The 14,966-nt window shown below is 45.6% G+C and overlaps 1 protein-coding gene across 1 annotated transcript in view; it reads left to right on the top strand.

Annotated features, from left to right (window-relative positions):
* Positions 1–14,966, top strand: part of SYN3 (synapsin III) — a 191,476-nt gene that overhangs the window by 17,321 nt on the left and 159,189 nt on the right. Inside the window, exon 2 of the mRNA XM_085049701.1 lies at positions 1,995–2,473. Coding sequence (XP_084905827.1) covers positions 2,157–2,473 — 317 coding nt within the window. The 5' untranslated portion in view covers positions 1,995–2,156. The remainder of the gene's footprint in view (positions 1–1,994; positions 2,474–14,966) is intronic.

Here is a 14,966-nt window from a genome sequence, read left to right as displayed (position 1 = left end):
AGGTAAAAAAAATATATCAAAGGGTGTATACAAAAGAGAAAAGGCAAAAATCATCAGGCATCAAGAGCAGGCCTAACTGCTATACACAGCAATGGGATGGTGGTTTGGAGCCCTTTTGGCAGCACACAGATCCCTGGGATGCTCCTCTTGAACCAGGGCTGCACCCACTCTTGAGCGACTGTCCCTCAAGGGAGGAGGTTGTCCTTATTCATGTTATGCAGGGAGAAAACACAGTTTCCTGAGCAGAGGAGAGCTCCGTGCCTTTTTACCCAGTCTGTGGTGTATAAATCCCCCAAAGCCTGTGCAGGCTGCACCCCCAGGCCCTCACAGCTCCTGGGACAGGAACAAGTGTTTGTAGGTGTGCAAATGAGGTGAGCAGCTCGCTCATAACTCATGGATACTCTCCACTGGCTGCTCTTCAGAACAATTGCTGCAAAAGCAGCAGCTCAGTGCTCCTGAAGTGCTCCCTGGTGTGTGTCTGCTGATGCTGAGCAGTCCCAGTGCTGCAGGGGCAGGAGGGAAGTCAGCACAATGCCCTGAGATATGCTATCGACTGTAAATGGGGCAGGAAGTCATTAAAGACTTCCTGAGCCATTCCCTGGGAAAAACCTCCTCCAGGCTCCAGCAGAGTCAGAGGACTTTGCAGTGTTAAACACACAATATTCACGTTGGTATGGCAAAGACACATTATTGCTTTGGTCTGTAAAGCTTTGCAAATCCCTGTATTTGGAAATAAATGAGAGCTTGTTTTAAGAGAACTGTTTGGTTGCTCCATGAGCTCTCACCCACAGCTCCAGGATGGAGATTCACATTGAGCTCTATTGGACAACTGGGAAAAGACAATTTTCTGCCATCAGGAGGCAACCAGAGTTTGGGACAAGAGGGTGAGCAGCAAGGGAGACCAAAGCAGCTAAAGGCAAACAGCTCCAGGATTTGTAGAGGTTCTTTCAAATAGACTTGAAGGGGATTAGGGATAATTCAACAGTAATACCAAGACTGCTTGTGACTCATCTCACTTGATGTATGGGATAACTCTCATTTTTGCTGCTGCAAATATGTACGTCTTGAAAAACATGTATATTTTACCAGCAATAATTTTCTTTTGTTTTTCCCCTAAGTCTCACCAACCAAGATTCAAAGGCTGTCACAGCAGTTAGAAATTTCTTGGGAAATTACTGTGGAAGTCTGTTTTCTGGGATGTGCCTAGAGGTGAAAAGTTTTTTAAACAGTCAGATTATTTACCTGCTGAAATACTTAGTATTCTGAGTAAAAACAAAGTCATCTATGATCAAGGGAGAAAAGTCAAATACTTGTCCTACCTGTGTGGCAAAGTGCAGAGCAGCCAGCAGTCGTTTCTTCTCCTGTTGGCAAAGGCACTTTTGCTTTTTGGGTGGTAGAAATATGACACAGAGACAGTTAAAAAGGGGTAAAAGGTAAAATACTTTGGTATTTTAATAGGATTCTAGGTGCAAAGCTCTTTGCAGGTGGAACACACCGAGATGCACACTCCATAAAATGTGCATACAATTTTATGGACCTTGAAAATTAGCATATCTACTTAAAATCCTTTGAAAGGAACTTAACAAATGAAGTCATTGTCCTCTTATTCTAATTACATTCCCCCCAAATGAAGGTAGAGTCCTCATTGGAACAGTTGACAAAATATGTTCCAGAGAAAATGTTGAAGCCTCGAGTTTTGAGACATTATAGAGCTCTCTGGCCTTCTGCTGTGAATGTTTGGTCTTTTTGCCTTGCAGGACTCCAAACTAAGTCAAAATACCAGAGTACAAAAATTACAAGCATGCAGAGCTAAGGGTACAAAGAGTGGATAAAGGGTACAAAAGATAGGAAAAGGATATGAAAATGTATAAAAGGGTATGTAAAAAAGAAAGGCAAAAAATCATCAGGCATCAGTACCTATCCAAGAGAACAAAAGGGGTTTTATCTCAGTCTCACAGCACGTTATCTCACCTACATATTCTCTCTTCCCACAGGAGAGCGAGAAAACATAGCTGAAAAAATTCGGCATATCCAGCAGGATTTCCAGGGGGAAAGGCTGTAAGGAGGCACCCCCAGGACACAGGGACATCCTTCAGGACTGCCCAAAGCATCCTTATCCTTTCCCTTGCTGAGGAAGCTTCCCCAGTGCTGCAGCCATGAATTTCCTGCGGCGGCGCCTGTCGGACAGCAGCTTCGTGGCCAACCTGCCCAACGGCTACATGATGGACCTGCAGCGCCCCGACAGCTCCACCAGCTCCCCGGTGTCCCCTGCCACCGAGAGGAAGCACCTGCAGCCTGCCCAGCCTGCCCACTCCTCCTCCAGCGGCTCCAGCATCTTCAGCTCCATCTCCAGCGCCATGAAGCAAACCACGCAGGCTGCTGCAGGGCTGATGGAGCACTCGGCTGGTCCTGCAGCCCCTGTGGCACAGAAACCCAAAATCCTGCTGGTGATCGACGATGCACACACGGACTGGTGAGTCAGCAGGGATCCTCCTGCTGTGTCCAGCTCCACGGACTGTGGGGTGTGAGAGTGTTGCCTTTTGCTGGTCTTAGCATTGTGGTTAACAGGGTAAATACCTCAGTGTTTTAATAGGATTCTGTGTTCACAGCTCTTCAAGGTGGAACATGCTGAGATGCACACACTGTATAATGCATGCACAGTTTTTATAGACTTTGCAAATTAGCATATCTCCCTAGGATTCTCCAATGAGAAGCTTAATAAATGAAGTAATGTCTCCTTATTCTATAGAATCTCCTTCCAGATGAGGCTAGAGCCCAGTTTACAAAATATGTTCCAGAGAGAAGGTTCCGACCAAGGTTGAAACCTCGAGTTTTTAATAGCAGAAAGCTCCCCAGCCTCCTACTGGGATGTTTGGTCTTTCTGCCTTGCAGAACCCCGAAACTAAGTTAGAATATCAGCTACAAAAATTACAAGCATGTAGGCTAAGGGTACAGAGGATATATAAAGGGTATATAGAAAGAAAAGGTAAAAATCATCAGGTATCAGAGGGATCAGGGAATCACAGATCATCTGCAGGGGGTGCACAGATACTTTCACATCTGGGTCACCAGCTCTGGCCCCAGGTTGGTGTCTGTCAGACAATTTGAGTAAACAGCAGAGTGGGATTGTTCGTAACTTTCTTGGGGAAAAATGTTCATTTTGTATTCATAGCCGTTATATGTGAACACACATAGGGTATTCTTGGCTCAGCAGGCTTAGCCAAGCTGTCATATCTAGCAGTAATTCTAAGAGGTCACAGCTGAAGGTGTATTAATGATGTGGTTCAGGACCTTAATCCACTGTGCTGACTCTAAAAATTAAAAGTGACTCAATCTCTCCAGCTCTCCATCTCTCTTGAGCTTTTCTCTGCATGCAAATTTATACATAAATTATGAAAAGATAACCTGTCAAGGGCCTTTCACCTGCTCAGAATAGCAACAACTATTGGCAAAAGGATCTCAGGCTCAGCTGAACCTCAAATTTATCTTGTTCATGCAGGTCTCTTTACAAACAAAAGTTTGAATGTTTGTTTCCCATAATATTGGCTAGCACAGTGCACTTTCCAAAGGGTAGGACAACTGAAGTCTTCTGAGATGTTAGAGAAATTACTTCCTGCTTTTCCCATGCTCCTTTTGAAAGTCAGCTGGTTTAGAAAGCTTTAGGCAACCTGTCTGAGAGACTTATCTGGGGGAAAATCCAGAGAAAGTGTGGAGAAGATGCTCTTGTTTTATCTGCCAGGTTGTTGCAAAACAAAAGATTGAAAGAGTAGCACAGCTAAGGGGGTACAGAAAAGGCTTCAAAATGAAAGGAATGGGGTTAGGGTTACTGGGTATTGGCCAAGGGAGATTATTCTGGTTTTCTCTACATCCCACAGTTGTCACCTTTGTTCTTCCCTGTTTAACTAGAAGAGTTGAGACAAGGTGAGACCTCCCTTTTCAGGTATATCTTCACAAACCCAAAGCTTAGCTCTTAACCTAAAAAGAGCCCACGACTGAGTACACCAGGTCAGGCATCTTCAGCCAACTTGAAGCAAGAGAGGGAAAACAGTGGGATTTTTCTCAAAAGAAGGACAACTTCTTCACTGTGTTGGCAAGTCCCTGATGAGGTTGTCCCCATGAGGGTTTCCCTGGGTAATGTTTTCCATCCCAGCAGCATCTCCTCGACACCAGCTGGGTCAGTCAGCAACACCATCCTGGCTGAGCCACAGCTGATCTCTCTTTCCTGGCTGTCCCACGAGTCTCCCCAGGCTGATGCTCACTGTCCTCTGTCTGTGAAGTGTTTTTGCAGTTCCTTGGCGATGCTGCCAGGTGGCAGTCCCTTAACACAGCATCTCTGTCAGGAGTGGGAGTGCCTTTGCTGCTCGGCTCCAGCGGCTGGGGCTTAGCCAGCCCTGGGCTGTAATCACAAAGGAAAGCCCCAGCTCAAAGGCCAATCCAGTTTTTCCTTGAGATTAATGGTGCTGAAGGTAGTCAGGGCACTGGAAAGGACAAGGAGGGGTTGGAAAGGACAAGGAGGGGTTGGATGCTGCAGCAGTGTTTTCTTGTTTTAAAGCACACACACTTTGTTTAAATCCCTGTCCTTCTATCTCCCAGCTGCTGTTGTGTCAAGCAGACTTTGTGGCCTGAGCTGAGCTTGCAGGGAGAGCACAGCTGGGATAGATAAAGAGGAAGCACAGCTGCCCATGCTGTCCTCACTCCTCCACTCCTGTGAGCTCTCCATGCTGTCCTGGCTGTCCCTCTGCTGTCCCTAAAGCAGTTAGTAGGATTGATGGGACATCCCTTTCATTCATCCCAGCTCTCTGACTCAACCCACATGTTTCCAGCTATCAAATGCTGCTGCAAAGGCTCCCTGCCTTGACTTGCTCTAAGGCTGTGAGAGCACAGAGCAAAATTAGTGCATGAATTCATGATCACACCCTGATGTATGTATGACGTGAAAAACAAAGAAAGAACATTACTAACCCTTGCCTGCCATGGCTCTTTGTAGCATGGACAGAAATACATGCTTGGAAACTTCCCCAGCTTACAGGCAGAGCATGGTCCTTTCTGAGAGCATACCAATGCAGCCACTCCAGTGGGTCAGGAGTGCTTCTTGCTGGTTGATTTTTGTGTCTCCAGGAAACTCAGGGAGCCCTTGAGAGCAGCACTGAGGAGCAGTGGCTCCATGGCTCCCTGGGTGTTTATTTTTGGTAAGGTCCTTCTGAGCAATGCCAGTCACCTTCTCAGGCTCAGCCAGGGTGTTATGTGAGTTCAGGCTGAGCAGCCTCAGGAAGCAGGGTTTGCCTTGTGAGAGCCCAGCTGACAGAGCTGATTGTCCAGGGATTCTGACTCTCCACTCTCCATCATGTAGGGAAACAGTCCCAGACTTTGGAAGGTGAACAACAGCACATTGTTGCAGCTGTGCTGGTGATTCTGGGCTTTGGAAGGAGCATCATGTTTGTAATGCATTTCACCTCTGCCTGCTCTGCTCTTTCTACTTGGGAAACCTTTGCTTTTGGTTTTCAAGAAAACTTTTCCTTCTCTTTTTGGAATAGTTTACTAAAAAATCCCCAAGAAATACCTACTGAAGTGCTGCCCTTATTTTAAGGGTGAGGGGCTCCCACAGCTCCTCCACCCTCAGAGCAAGTTACACAAGGTTTACAACAAGGACCAGCCTGTTCACAGACAGGAAGGGTGAGAGACAGTGCAATCTGCCATTTGATTTCTCTTCTCTCAGTGAAAGCACTTTCTCAGAATGGGAGACTGCAGCAATATTTCCAAGCCCAGCACTCATTTATCATCCCTGTTTGTATTACAGCAAAGGGCTGCAGTTGAGGATTAGGATGAGGTGTTGCACAAGTGCTTGATGAAATGCCTTCACAGCCCAAAGAGGCAAGTGACAAATGGCAATCCCTTCTATTTCTGAGGAGCTACTATGTCTCTGATGGTACAGCAGGGCACTCAATTTCTGTCAGAGCTCTCAAGAAAAGAAGGAGAATCCCTGGGAATCCATTTCTTCCACCACAAAATCCTTGACGTGCAATATGCTCTGGCTTATTCCAAAGAAAAAGTCCTATAAAAATAATGTGAGTCCCACAGAATGCGATCAGCTGCTTTCTGCATTAGCAGCAGTAAAAGAAAGGTACATTCTATTAAAAACAAGGGAACTCACCCAGCTTTCTGCTAAAGTGGCAACATTTTGACGAATTTTCCGTTCTCCTCAAAGACACTCTAGACATTGCAAGGAAGCACACAGTGGGTTGCCATGTGTAGGATGTGCACAAGAGGAAAATCCTATTTATACAGCTCCCTTGCACTCCTGGCTGTGACAGACAGCCCCCAGACAATGTACCTGTGCATCGACACAGCAGGGAGGAGCTTGGCTTCTCTGCACTCATTATTGGCACATTTCTCAGCTGGGGAGTCTCCACCTGGAGAATGAGGCTCCTTCTGCTGGGCTGCGAGTCTCTGAGCCTTGGGAGACTTCCAAAAACACATCCAGAGCTCACCTGCAGCAGCTGCCAGAAGAAATGGAGCTCAGCCATGGATCCATGTTGAACACACAGCAAAGGGGAGCAGCAGGAAGGGGAACAGCAGAATTCCAGCTAGTGGAACATGGGCAACTCTGCCAGCCTGACCTCAGCCAGGAGAACATCCCACTCTGGCCACCTCCTCACCCACCATGCTGTTCAACAAAACTATGCTCTTGCTGGAGTGAGTTTCTCAGCAAATCCAAACAGGATTTTGCACTGAGAATTATTAACCCCCATCCTCTGTGGAAGTGCTCAGCTTTCCAGCCTAATGCCTCATGTTTAAACAGCTTATGGGGGAAGTGACCAAGCCCAGCTAAGGCTCCTGCTAGCCACACATGCTCAAAGCATTGCTCTCTGCTATAACAAAGCATAACAAAGTTGTTCTTGTTGCATTTGCTGGATATCTAAGTTACATTTTTCTTTGTTTTTCAAAGCCACTGGTGTGTTTTGTCCACTTTTCAGGCTGTTTGAAGAGCTCACAGTGCTGTGTTTGCTGCCTTGCCCAAAATACACACACCCTGTGTGCAGCAGTTCCACACGTGAGGATTCTGACATTCTTCCCCAAAAATTAATTCACAGAGGACATTTTAGGAGACACAAAATTGCATTTTTTTTCTCCCTTTTAATTTGCAGCCAAATCTGCCTGAACATGCTGTCTCCAAAAATGTTAAGATCAAGGAAGAGAAAAACTGTGATTAACGCTGAATGAAATCCTCTTTACACATTTGAAATGGTTCTTTGTAAAGCAATAATGTCATGATTCTGGTCTAATTATGGACTGATTTGACAGGATTACTGTTTTATACTGCTCAAAGGAAATTATCAACTTTTTTTTTTAAGAATAAAATGATTTTTACTTCTGAAACATGAAAATATTGAGCCCTAAATATGTCATTTGCCTAAAAATGTGATTGGCCAAATAATAACACTCCAATACTGAATTTTAGTAACATGGGAGTTCCTAAACTCTAATTTTTTTTCAAGAAATTCCTTTAAAAAATATTCAGTGAGTGTCATGAGTTTTTAAAGCTTTTTTTAAAAGTCAGCTGAAGGTGATATAATAAGGCTCCCATTAAGAGGAATATTTCTGTACCTGACTCATTTAAATGTAATGGGAAGTTCTGGAACTTAAGATTGAACTTTGGGATTTGCTGGATAAATTGCAAAGTTTTGTCAATATTTCCTAAAAGAAAGTCCCAAATTGTCTAACATGGTGGTCATTGACAATAGATCATTATGAATTAGCTTTTTTTACCTTGACCCTTTTAAGGTTTCACAAGTTCTGTGCAACAATGCACCAATAATTCGACAAAATCTTACACTAAAAATTTACATTTTCACAAATTTGGTTTAAAAACCATAATATTTTCATCATTTAGCCTTGTCTACCCAGGACCTAATATTTTTATTCCTACAATTCTTGCCAAATTCCACTTTTTGAGGAGTGGAAAGCAGAAAGAGGAGGCAAGTCTGTGTCAAATGAGTGTGTTTGTGCAAATTTGCACTCCTGGAAGCAGCATGGAGAGGTTCTGTACTCCCCAGCATACAGACACAGGGGTGAAAAGGAGGGAAAGCTGGCGAAACTTTTCAAGAAATTGCATTTTTCACATCACTTTCCAATCTGTTTTAGGTATATCCCTGTCATGTCTGTCTGTATTTTTGTCCTGCAGATGTAAAGTATCTTGGGATCTAGTCCCCCTAAATGAAAGGTGATACAGAAATGTAAAGGATTAGTCTCATTACAAAAATAGACCCAAGGAATATGGAAAACATTCCCCACCAGGTTATAACTATGCTAATGCAAGTCAAATCTGGGTCCTTAATTACTTTAGCAGAGTTCCTATAAACGCATAGAATTTAACCTCAGAATGTCCTGCCTAGTCCTGTATGAATGAAAAAAAATAAAACAACAAACCCAACCCTCAGATACATTTCTCAAGGTTTTTGAGCCAGATTTCTCCTGCCTGGAAGTCCACAGCTCTGTACCAATATTGGTGCAAGCTAGGCCAGTTCTCCTGCTCCTCAAATTCCAGGAGAACTGAAATAGGCTGGAAAAAAATATGGCAAAACCCTCAGCAAAAAAGACCCCCCTTGCAAACAGCTCCAGGCTGCATTATTTAGATTTAGCAGGGTGGAAATGGTCCAGCAATGCACTATTTTGATAATACACAACATCAAATTGCTGCCTCGTGTTGTATTTAACACAATCCCCCACCTCCACCCCCCAGCTCTTTGTGGGCAGGAAAAATGTGACCACAGCCCAGCCTGGGTGGGAGCAGACCTACAGCAAAGTGTCCTTCATTCTGCCAGCCCTGAGCAGCACAACAGGCTGTGCCCAAAAGCAGCTCACCAGTGCTTCTCCTCTGGCTGGGGGATGGCTTTGATCAGCCCTGCCTGATGAGCAGGAGTGGCACAGGAAGATGCTGGGAGGCCAGAGTTTTGTGGGAATCCAGGATTCCCTGAATGGGAGGAGAGGCTGAATGGCTGTGTGTGTGATGGTTGAAGGGCTGGGGCTTTGCCAAGCCAGGTCTCCCCGGAACACAGCCCTGCAGGGAGGGAGGGCTCACAAAAGAGGGTTTTAAACCCTTCTCCCTTGCTGCCCCAAAGCTTCCCTTTCTGTCTGTATCTGAGCCAAGAAAATCCTCCCAGCTCTGGAGGATAGGACCTCAGATCTCACCAAGGACTTCACCAGGAGGAATTCCTTTACCCAAAAGGAAAACCTAACCCACACCACCAGCAGAGCTCAGCACAGCCCCTCCCTTGGTGTGACCCCATAGCTAATCATGCTTGGGGTGGTTTTACAGTAACCACGCTGGGCTGGCTTTGCTGGTTCTTCCCAGAAGGCACCAAGAGCAGTTTGTTCCCACAGCTCCAGTGAGGACACTGGGGACACCCCTGCAGAGCTGTCCCTGTGTTGGATGGCCACAGCAAGGCAGGTGCTGGCAGCACCCAGAGCAGGGGGATCCTGCCCCAGGGAGGAACAGGGCTGATCCCAGCACTGCTGGGGTGGAGCTGGAGCCTTGATGGAGCTCCTGGTGTTGCCTTTTTCAGCCTGGAAATCAAACTCGAGATCATTTTAGTATAGGAGGTAATATAAAAGTGGATCTTGCTTGGAGCTCCAGGGGCAGTTATGGAAGAATATCCACAAAAGCCCAACTTCATGGGGTGAATGCAGTTTGATAGGTTTAGGAAATCAGCATCATTGATGAAAAGCACCAATTCAGAGGACAAGTGGTGATGAAATTTCTCCAGGTCAAGCCCATTCTCTGGAGCCCCTGACCCTCGGTACTAGTTGGACTTGTTAATGAAAATGTGTTTTGAAGAGTTTGTTTTCAGCTTTGGTTCCCAGGAAGAAGCAAGATGGAAAGGGGTTTGTGCCCACCGGGGCTTGGAGCTCTGCAATGTGTTTGGGGAACACAAACTGGGGAAAAGGGTGGGGAAAAGTATTGGGAAAGCTACAAATATATAAAAGAAAAAAGACAACAATCATCTGGGGCATCACTGGCAAAGTGTCAGTGTATTTAGGGTTACATTTTGACCCAACACAAACTTGAGATTTATCTGTTGGTCCCTCCCTGGCAGTAGGTACAATGTGAATAACTTTTCTTTCTTTCTGCACTTGCCTCTGGCCCATTTAACTTTTAATTCAAACCTTGTTCTCTGAGGTGTCACAACACACATCCATCCCTCTCCTTCAGCATCCTCAGCATCCTGACACCCTCACCCCTGGCCCAAGGTGGTCATGTGGAATGAGTATTAACTACCAACCAACCCATCCCACAGCTGAATGCTGTATAAAGGTCTCTGGGCCAAAGCAGATGTGCACAAAAGCTCCAGCAGGTTGCACACCTCAGGGATTTTTCCCATCCTCATGCCCTGGGGCAGTCAGGACTTGACCATCTCAAAACTTCTTACTATGTATGTGAATTTCTAAAGTGGGCAAAAGTGGGTTTGTGGGTTGAGAGCTGACTCTTGAGAGGAAAACCTTCCTCATTTTCACCCTTAAAAAAAAAAAAAAAGGCACAAATGCATGTCTCCTCCCTCCTCCCCTCCCCGCTGCCCTTATAGCATGGAGGGGCTGGGGGGGTCTGGCATTCCAGCAGCTGCTGGCCAGTCTCCTGGAAACTGCCTCCTTTCTCCCAGCCCCAGCCCCTTTGATGAGGGAGACAATGAGGACATACAGTGGGAGCCTTGTGCATCCCCTGGGCCCCCAGCCCTTTGACACAGGCCTTCTGTACAGTGCCTCAGCAGCTCCCCACCCTCCCCACACCCAGAGCAGGGGCTTCAGCCTTGCCTTCTCCACTGTCATCCTGACAGAGATTACATGCCTTGTTTTCCCCAGGGCTTGAGGGAAATATGTGTAATGTGATATCAGGGAAATAATTCAGATAATCCCAGAATTTATCCATGGATGCCTTTTAGTTTGTTTACCCAGGTCTCTCCTTACCATTTCTCTCCTCCTTTCTTCCACCATTCCCTTGCCCACCTCTCCCCAAGAGTCCCACACATTTCTCTCTTCATCATGTTTTGCTCCACAGGGTGGGAAAGGCTTCTTCCTGCTCCAGACAAGAAGTGTTTTTTATCCAAAGTGTGCCTTGGCTTTCTTTGCTTGTTGTGTCTTGATCCAGAGGCACAAGCTCAGTCAGAGAATCAGGAAGAATTTGCTATTCCAATATCCTGGTGTCCTTTTGGATGTTCTCAGTGAGGAGAGCCCAGTTTTGGGTTGAAGGCACTAGTCAGCTCTTGAGTTTTAGCTCAAGGCCTCTGTTGAACAGGGATACAGATGTGAGTCTGGGTTCACTCTCATCACAGGACATTTGGGATCATGCTAATTAGCTGATCTGAAAAATGGCTTCCCAGTGTCCAAGACAGCATTGCAATATTTGCTGTATCAGTTCCACTCAGGTCTCTCACAGGAAGATCTGAAAATCTGTGAATTAGCCTTAGGTGGATAATTGGATTTGAATTGATCAATTATTATTCCCTGCTGCTGTTACAGAAAATCATTGTATGTGCTTCCTCCAGCCATGGTGATTGAGGCAGACTGGGGCTGCTTTACAGAATATCTCTGCAAAATAAACTTCTATTCTTTCCACATTACTTCAGAAGAAGATTGGGTTTCTAATGTCCCTGTAACCATGTCAGAGCTGAGGCAGAATGCAAAAATAAGTTTGTCTGATGCCTTTGCACCCAGAAAATGTCCTTTTCCAGAGTCTGCAGCTTCTTCATCTGAAAGAGAGGAGTTCAAGGCAACTTCTTTCCTGCAAGCCAGGGCAGAGCTCTGGCAGTTTGTTATGTTGCTTCCTCCCTCCCAGTCCATGGGGCCACACTGAAATGGATTTCCTAGCTCTGTAAATCCCACCCAGGAGCTGCTCTTGAGCATGGCCCTGCAGTTTTCTTCAGTCAAAACATGTTTACATGCTAATCCTCTGAGATCACAGCAACCACGCCGCCCCTTCTGCACCCTCCCAGCCAAAAGCAGCCTGTCCTGCAGGGCTGAACATCTGACATGCTGTGAAATAAAGGGCTGGCCAGCCAGGCACTGGGCAGTGCTGCAGGGAGAGCTTTGTGTGGGAGAAGCAAGTGGCTTGCCCAGTGTCCCAAGCTGGGGACACTGAGCCCTGCTGGGGCCATGAGCTGCTCCTCTCATCACTGGCTGTGCTGAAGGGGACAGGAGACACATCTGAGGTTCTCAGAAAGGTTCCTGACTGCTCTTCTGCTGCCCTACAAGCTGCCTAGATAACTCTGCAGCAGTCAGGTCCTGGGCAGAGACTTGCTCAGGTGGTTTTGGGGCACAGAGCATCCACAAATGTCTGTACAGTATTGAGACTGCCAGAAACATCATCTATCCTTCTCATGCATCCCCACCCCAGCAAAGTGGCTTCCCTTTCCTCTGTCCCATGGCCACAAGCCATTTCATACGTTACTGACCAAAACAGTCTCTCTCTCTTACAAGAACTATGATAATTCCACGGCATCAGCAATGATTCCAGCTTGCTTAAAATTTGAGCAGCTCCAGGAGGATGCCAAGACCATTTCACATTTCAGTGTGATCCCCTCTGCTGTCCAGGGGCTCCAAAGCCCCAGGTGAGAACTGAAAACATCTCTCCATCCATTTCAGAGATGTTTCAGTAAGAGGCGTTCTATTATCACCCTGGGCTGTGCCAGAATGATGGGCTGACCAAAATATTTGGCTGCAAATTGCTTGGCACCTGTAGAGACACTCAGAGCAGGTTGAGCTTCCTGGGGGCTGCCTTGGAAAGAAAGTGATATATTGTGTTGTTAAAGGAAAATTCTGTGAGACATGGGGTGAGATTGATGCCTGAAACAGGGAAACCTGGAACAGAGGCCAGACAAAGTTAGGAGAGTAAAAAGCAGATAAATTTAATGAAGGTCTACAGGTGCATTTAGGACAGAGCTTACTCATGTGGCTACACCCAAAATGGACAGTGAGTCATGAGTTCTTCACATTTTATAAGTTCTGTCCATTAACATATCAGCCCCAATTCTCTAATTACACCTTCAGGTGATAATGTCAACCACCCCAAGTTTGCTCATTCCAATTCACTGTTGTTTACCTATTTTGGGGCTCTGAGGCAGTGAAGTGTCCTTGGATTTTCCACTGAGAGCAATGTTTTGTCTAAAATGCTGGGAACACAGGTTTTTAGCACTTTATATGAAGCCTAGAGCTGCACACCAAAGCTACAGATACATGAAAAACAGAAGCTAAAAATCCTTAAGGCATTAGGACAACCTGGGTGGAAGGAGATGTGGGACAGAGAGGTCACATTGTGTCTGAGCTGAGGTTCTGTGCTCAACTCCAACAACTCCTAATTCTGGATGCACCATTGTGTGAGCATCCATGAGCTACAGAGAGGAGAAAGAGGATTTTCTAACCATGTGGAGGACAATTTCCTGCACCAGGCAGTGGAAGCCCCTTTGCTCCCTCTGAACCAGGCTGTGGTTTACAATCCCCACTTCACTTCATCACAAGCTGAATCAAAGCATCACCGAGGAGTTTGCAATCAGCTGGTTGGCAAAGAGGAGAGGCCATGGGGGGAGGAAGTGTGTTCCATAAATGGGGGAAGGAATATGTGTAATGAGCATGCTGGGAATAAAAACCAACTTATACCAGGGAGCAGTGAGCCTCACATTTCAGACCAGTTCCTGTGAGCCCTCTGAGAGCCTATGGCAGTTTTTCAGAAGCCCCTGGTCCCAGCAATATCCCCAGTGTTTAGGAGTGAGGAATGTTGCCAGACCCTCTAGAGCCATGCCTGCAGATATCCAATGGAATTATTCAGTGTATTTAGAGTTCCTGTTTATTGTTAGAGGTGTGGAGTCTTAGCATGTCTGCTGAGTTGCTTTTCTTCATGCCATGCTTGTAAATTCAATAAAAAGAAGGGGAAATGGCCAGAGCTCTGCTTCTTATACCTGGAGGAGTTGTTTGGGTCACCTGCTCTTGGTCACACCTGGCTGCTGCACTGTCCCTCACCTAAGCAAAAATCTCATTTACACCATGCTGATGGATGGGCTGTCTGGGAAGGGAAGTGTGGTACATCCTTCAGATGTCCTTGCCAGAGTTAAGCAGAAAGCTTTGGACATTTTTAATGTATTTTTTCTATTATAATGAAAAATTTTGACTTCGTTTAGAGCCAGAATGGCAAAACATCTTTTTTATTTACACTTCACGTTTCTGGGGGAGGGGAGCATTCAGCTAAAAACTGGTGTGTTTGAGCCATGGGGAAAATTGTCTTCCTACTGTCTCTCCTTTTTTTATTGGAACAAATAGACACATAGTAAAAATGTGAGCCAGCTCTTTTTTTTTTTCTTTTTAAATTTTTTTTTTTTTTTGCTTATGCTCTAAAATAGGGAGCAAAGCTGGCTTCCCCTCATTTTCCTTTACTTCTTTATTCTGTCCTGCCTTTGCCAATTGGAAACAGAACCCAGAGTTACTTTGTCTCTGGAAACAGCTCTTGCAGAGCTAAACTGTTTTCAATGCTTTCCAAATGGAAGAGCCCTTTGGAGCTTACATGGCTTTCTGAAAGCTTAGGGAGGAGGAGGTCTGACAAAATAAATCCATATTTTCTTCTGTCAAGCTTGTTTGGTGAGAGGAAAAACTGGGGAGAAATATTCCCAGGGGAATTTTTATTGGCAATTTCCCCACTGGCTAATCAATATAAAGGGCATTTTACACAAATGTGAATGGAGAGAGCTAAAACTGCCTGTCCTTTTCCTGTAGATGCAGATAAACTTTCCCTGAAAAAATAGCAAAAATACACAGAAGTGAAGGCAGCTCTGTAGTGAGAGGGAATGAGAATTGGCTTGACTTTTCCTTCAGCTGGGATGATAAATCTCTTTGCTCAACATCAGGAGTTCCCAATGCTCTGCCATATGTTTCTCTCCTCTTACAGAATAAAGATTGAGTATTAAATGAGATAGAGCAAGGAATCATTG

The sequence above is a fragment of the Lichenostomus cassidix genome, chromosome 1Ab (assembly GCF_008360975.1).
Source record: "Lichenostomus cassidix isolate B80296 chromosome 1Ab, HeHo_3.0, whole genome shotgun sequence".
NCBI lineage: Eukaryota > Metazoa > Chordata > Aves > Passeriformes > Meliphagidae > Lichenostomus > Lichenostomus cassidix.
This window is presented reverse-complemented; position numbering and strand designations above follow the sequence as displayed.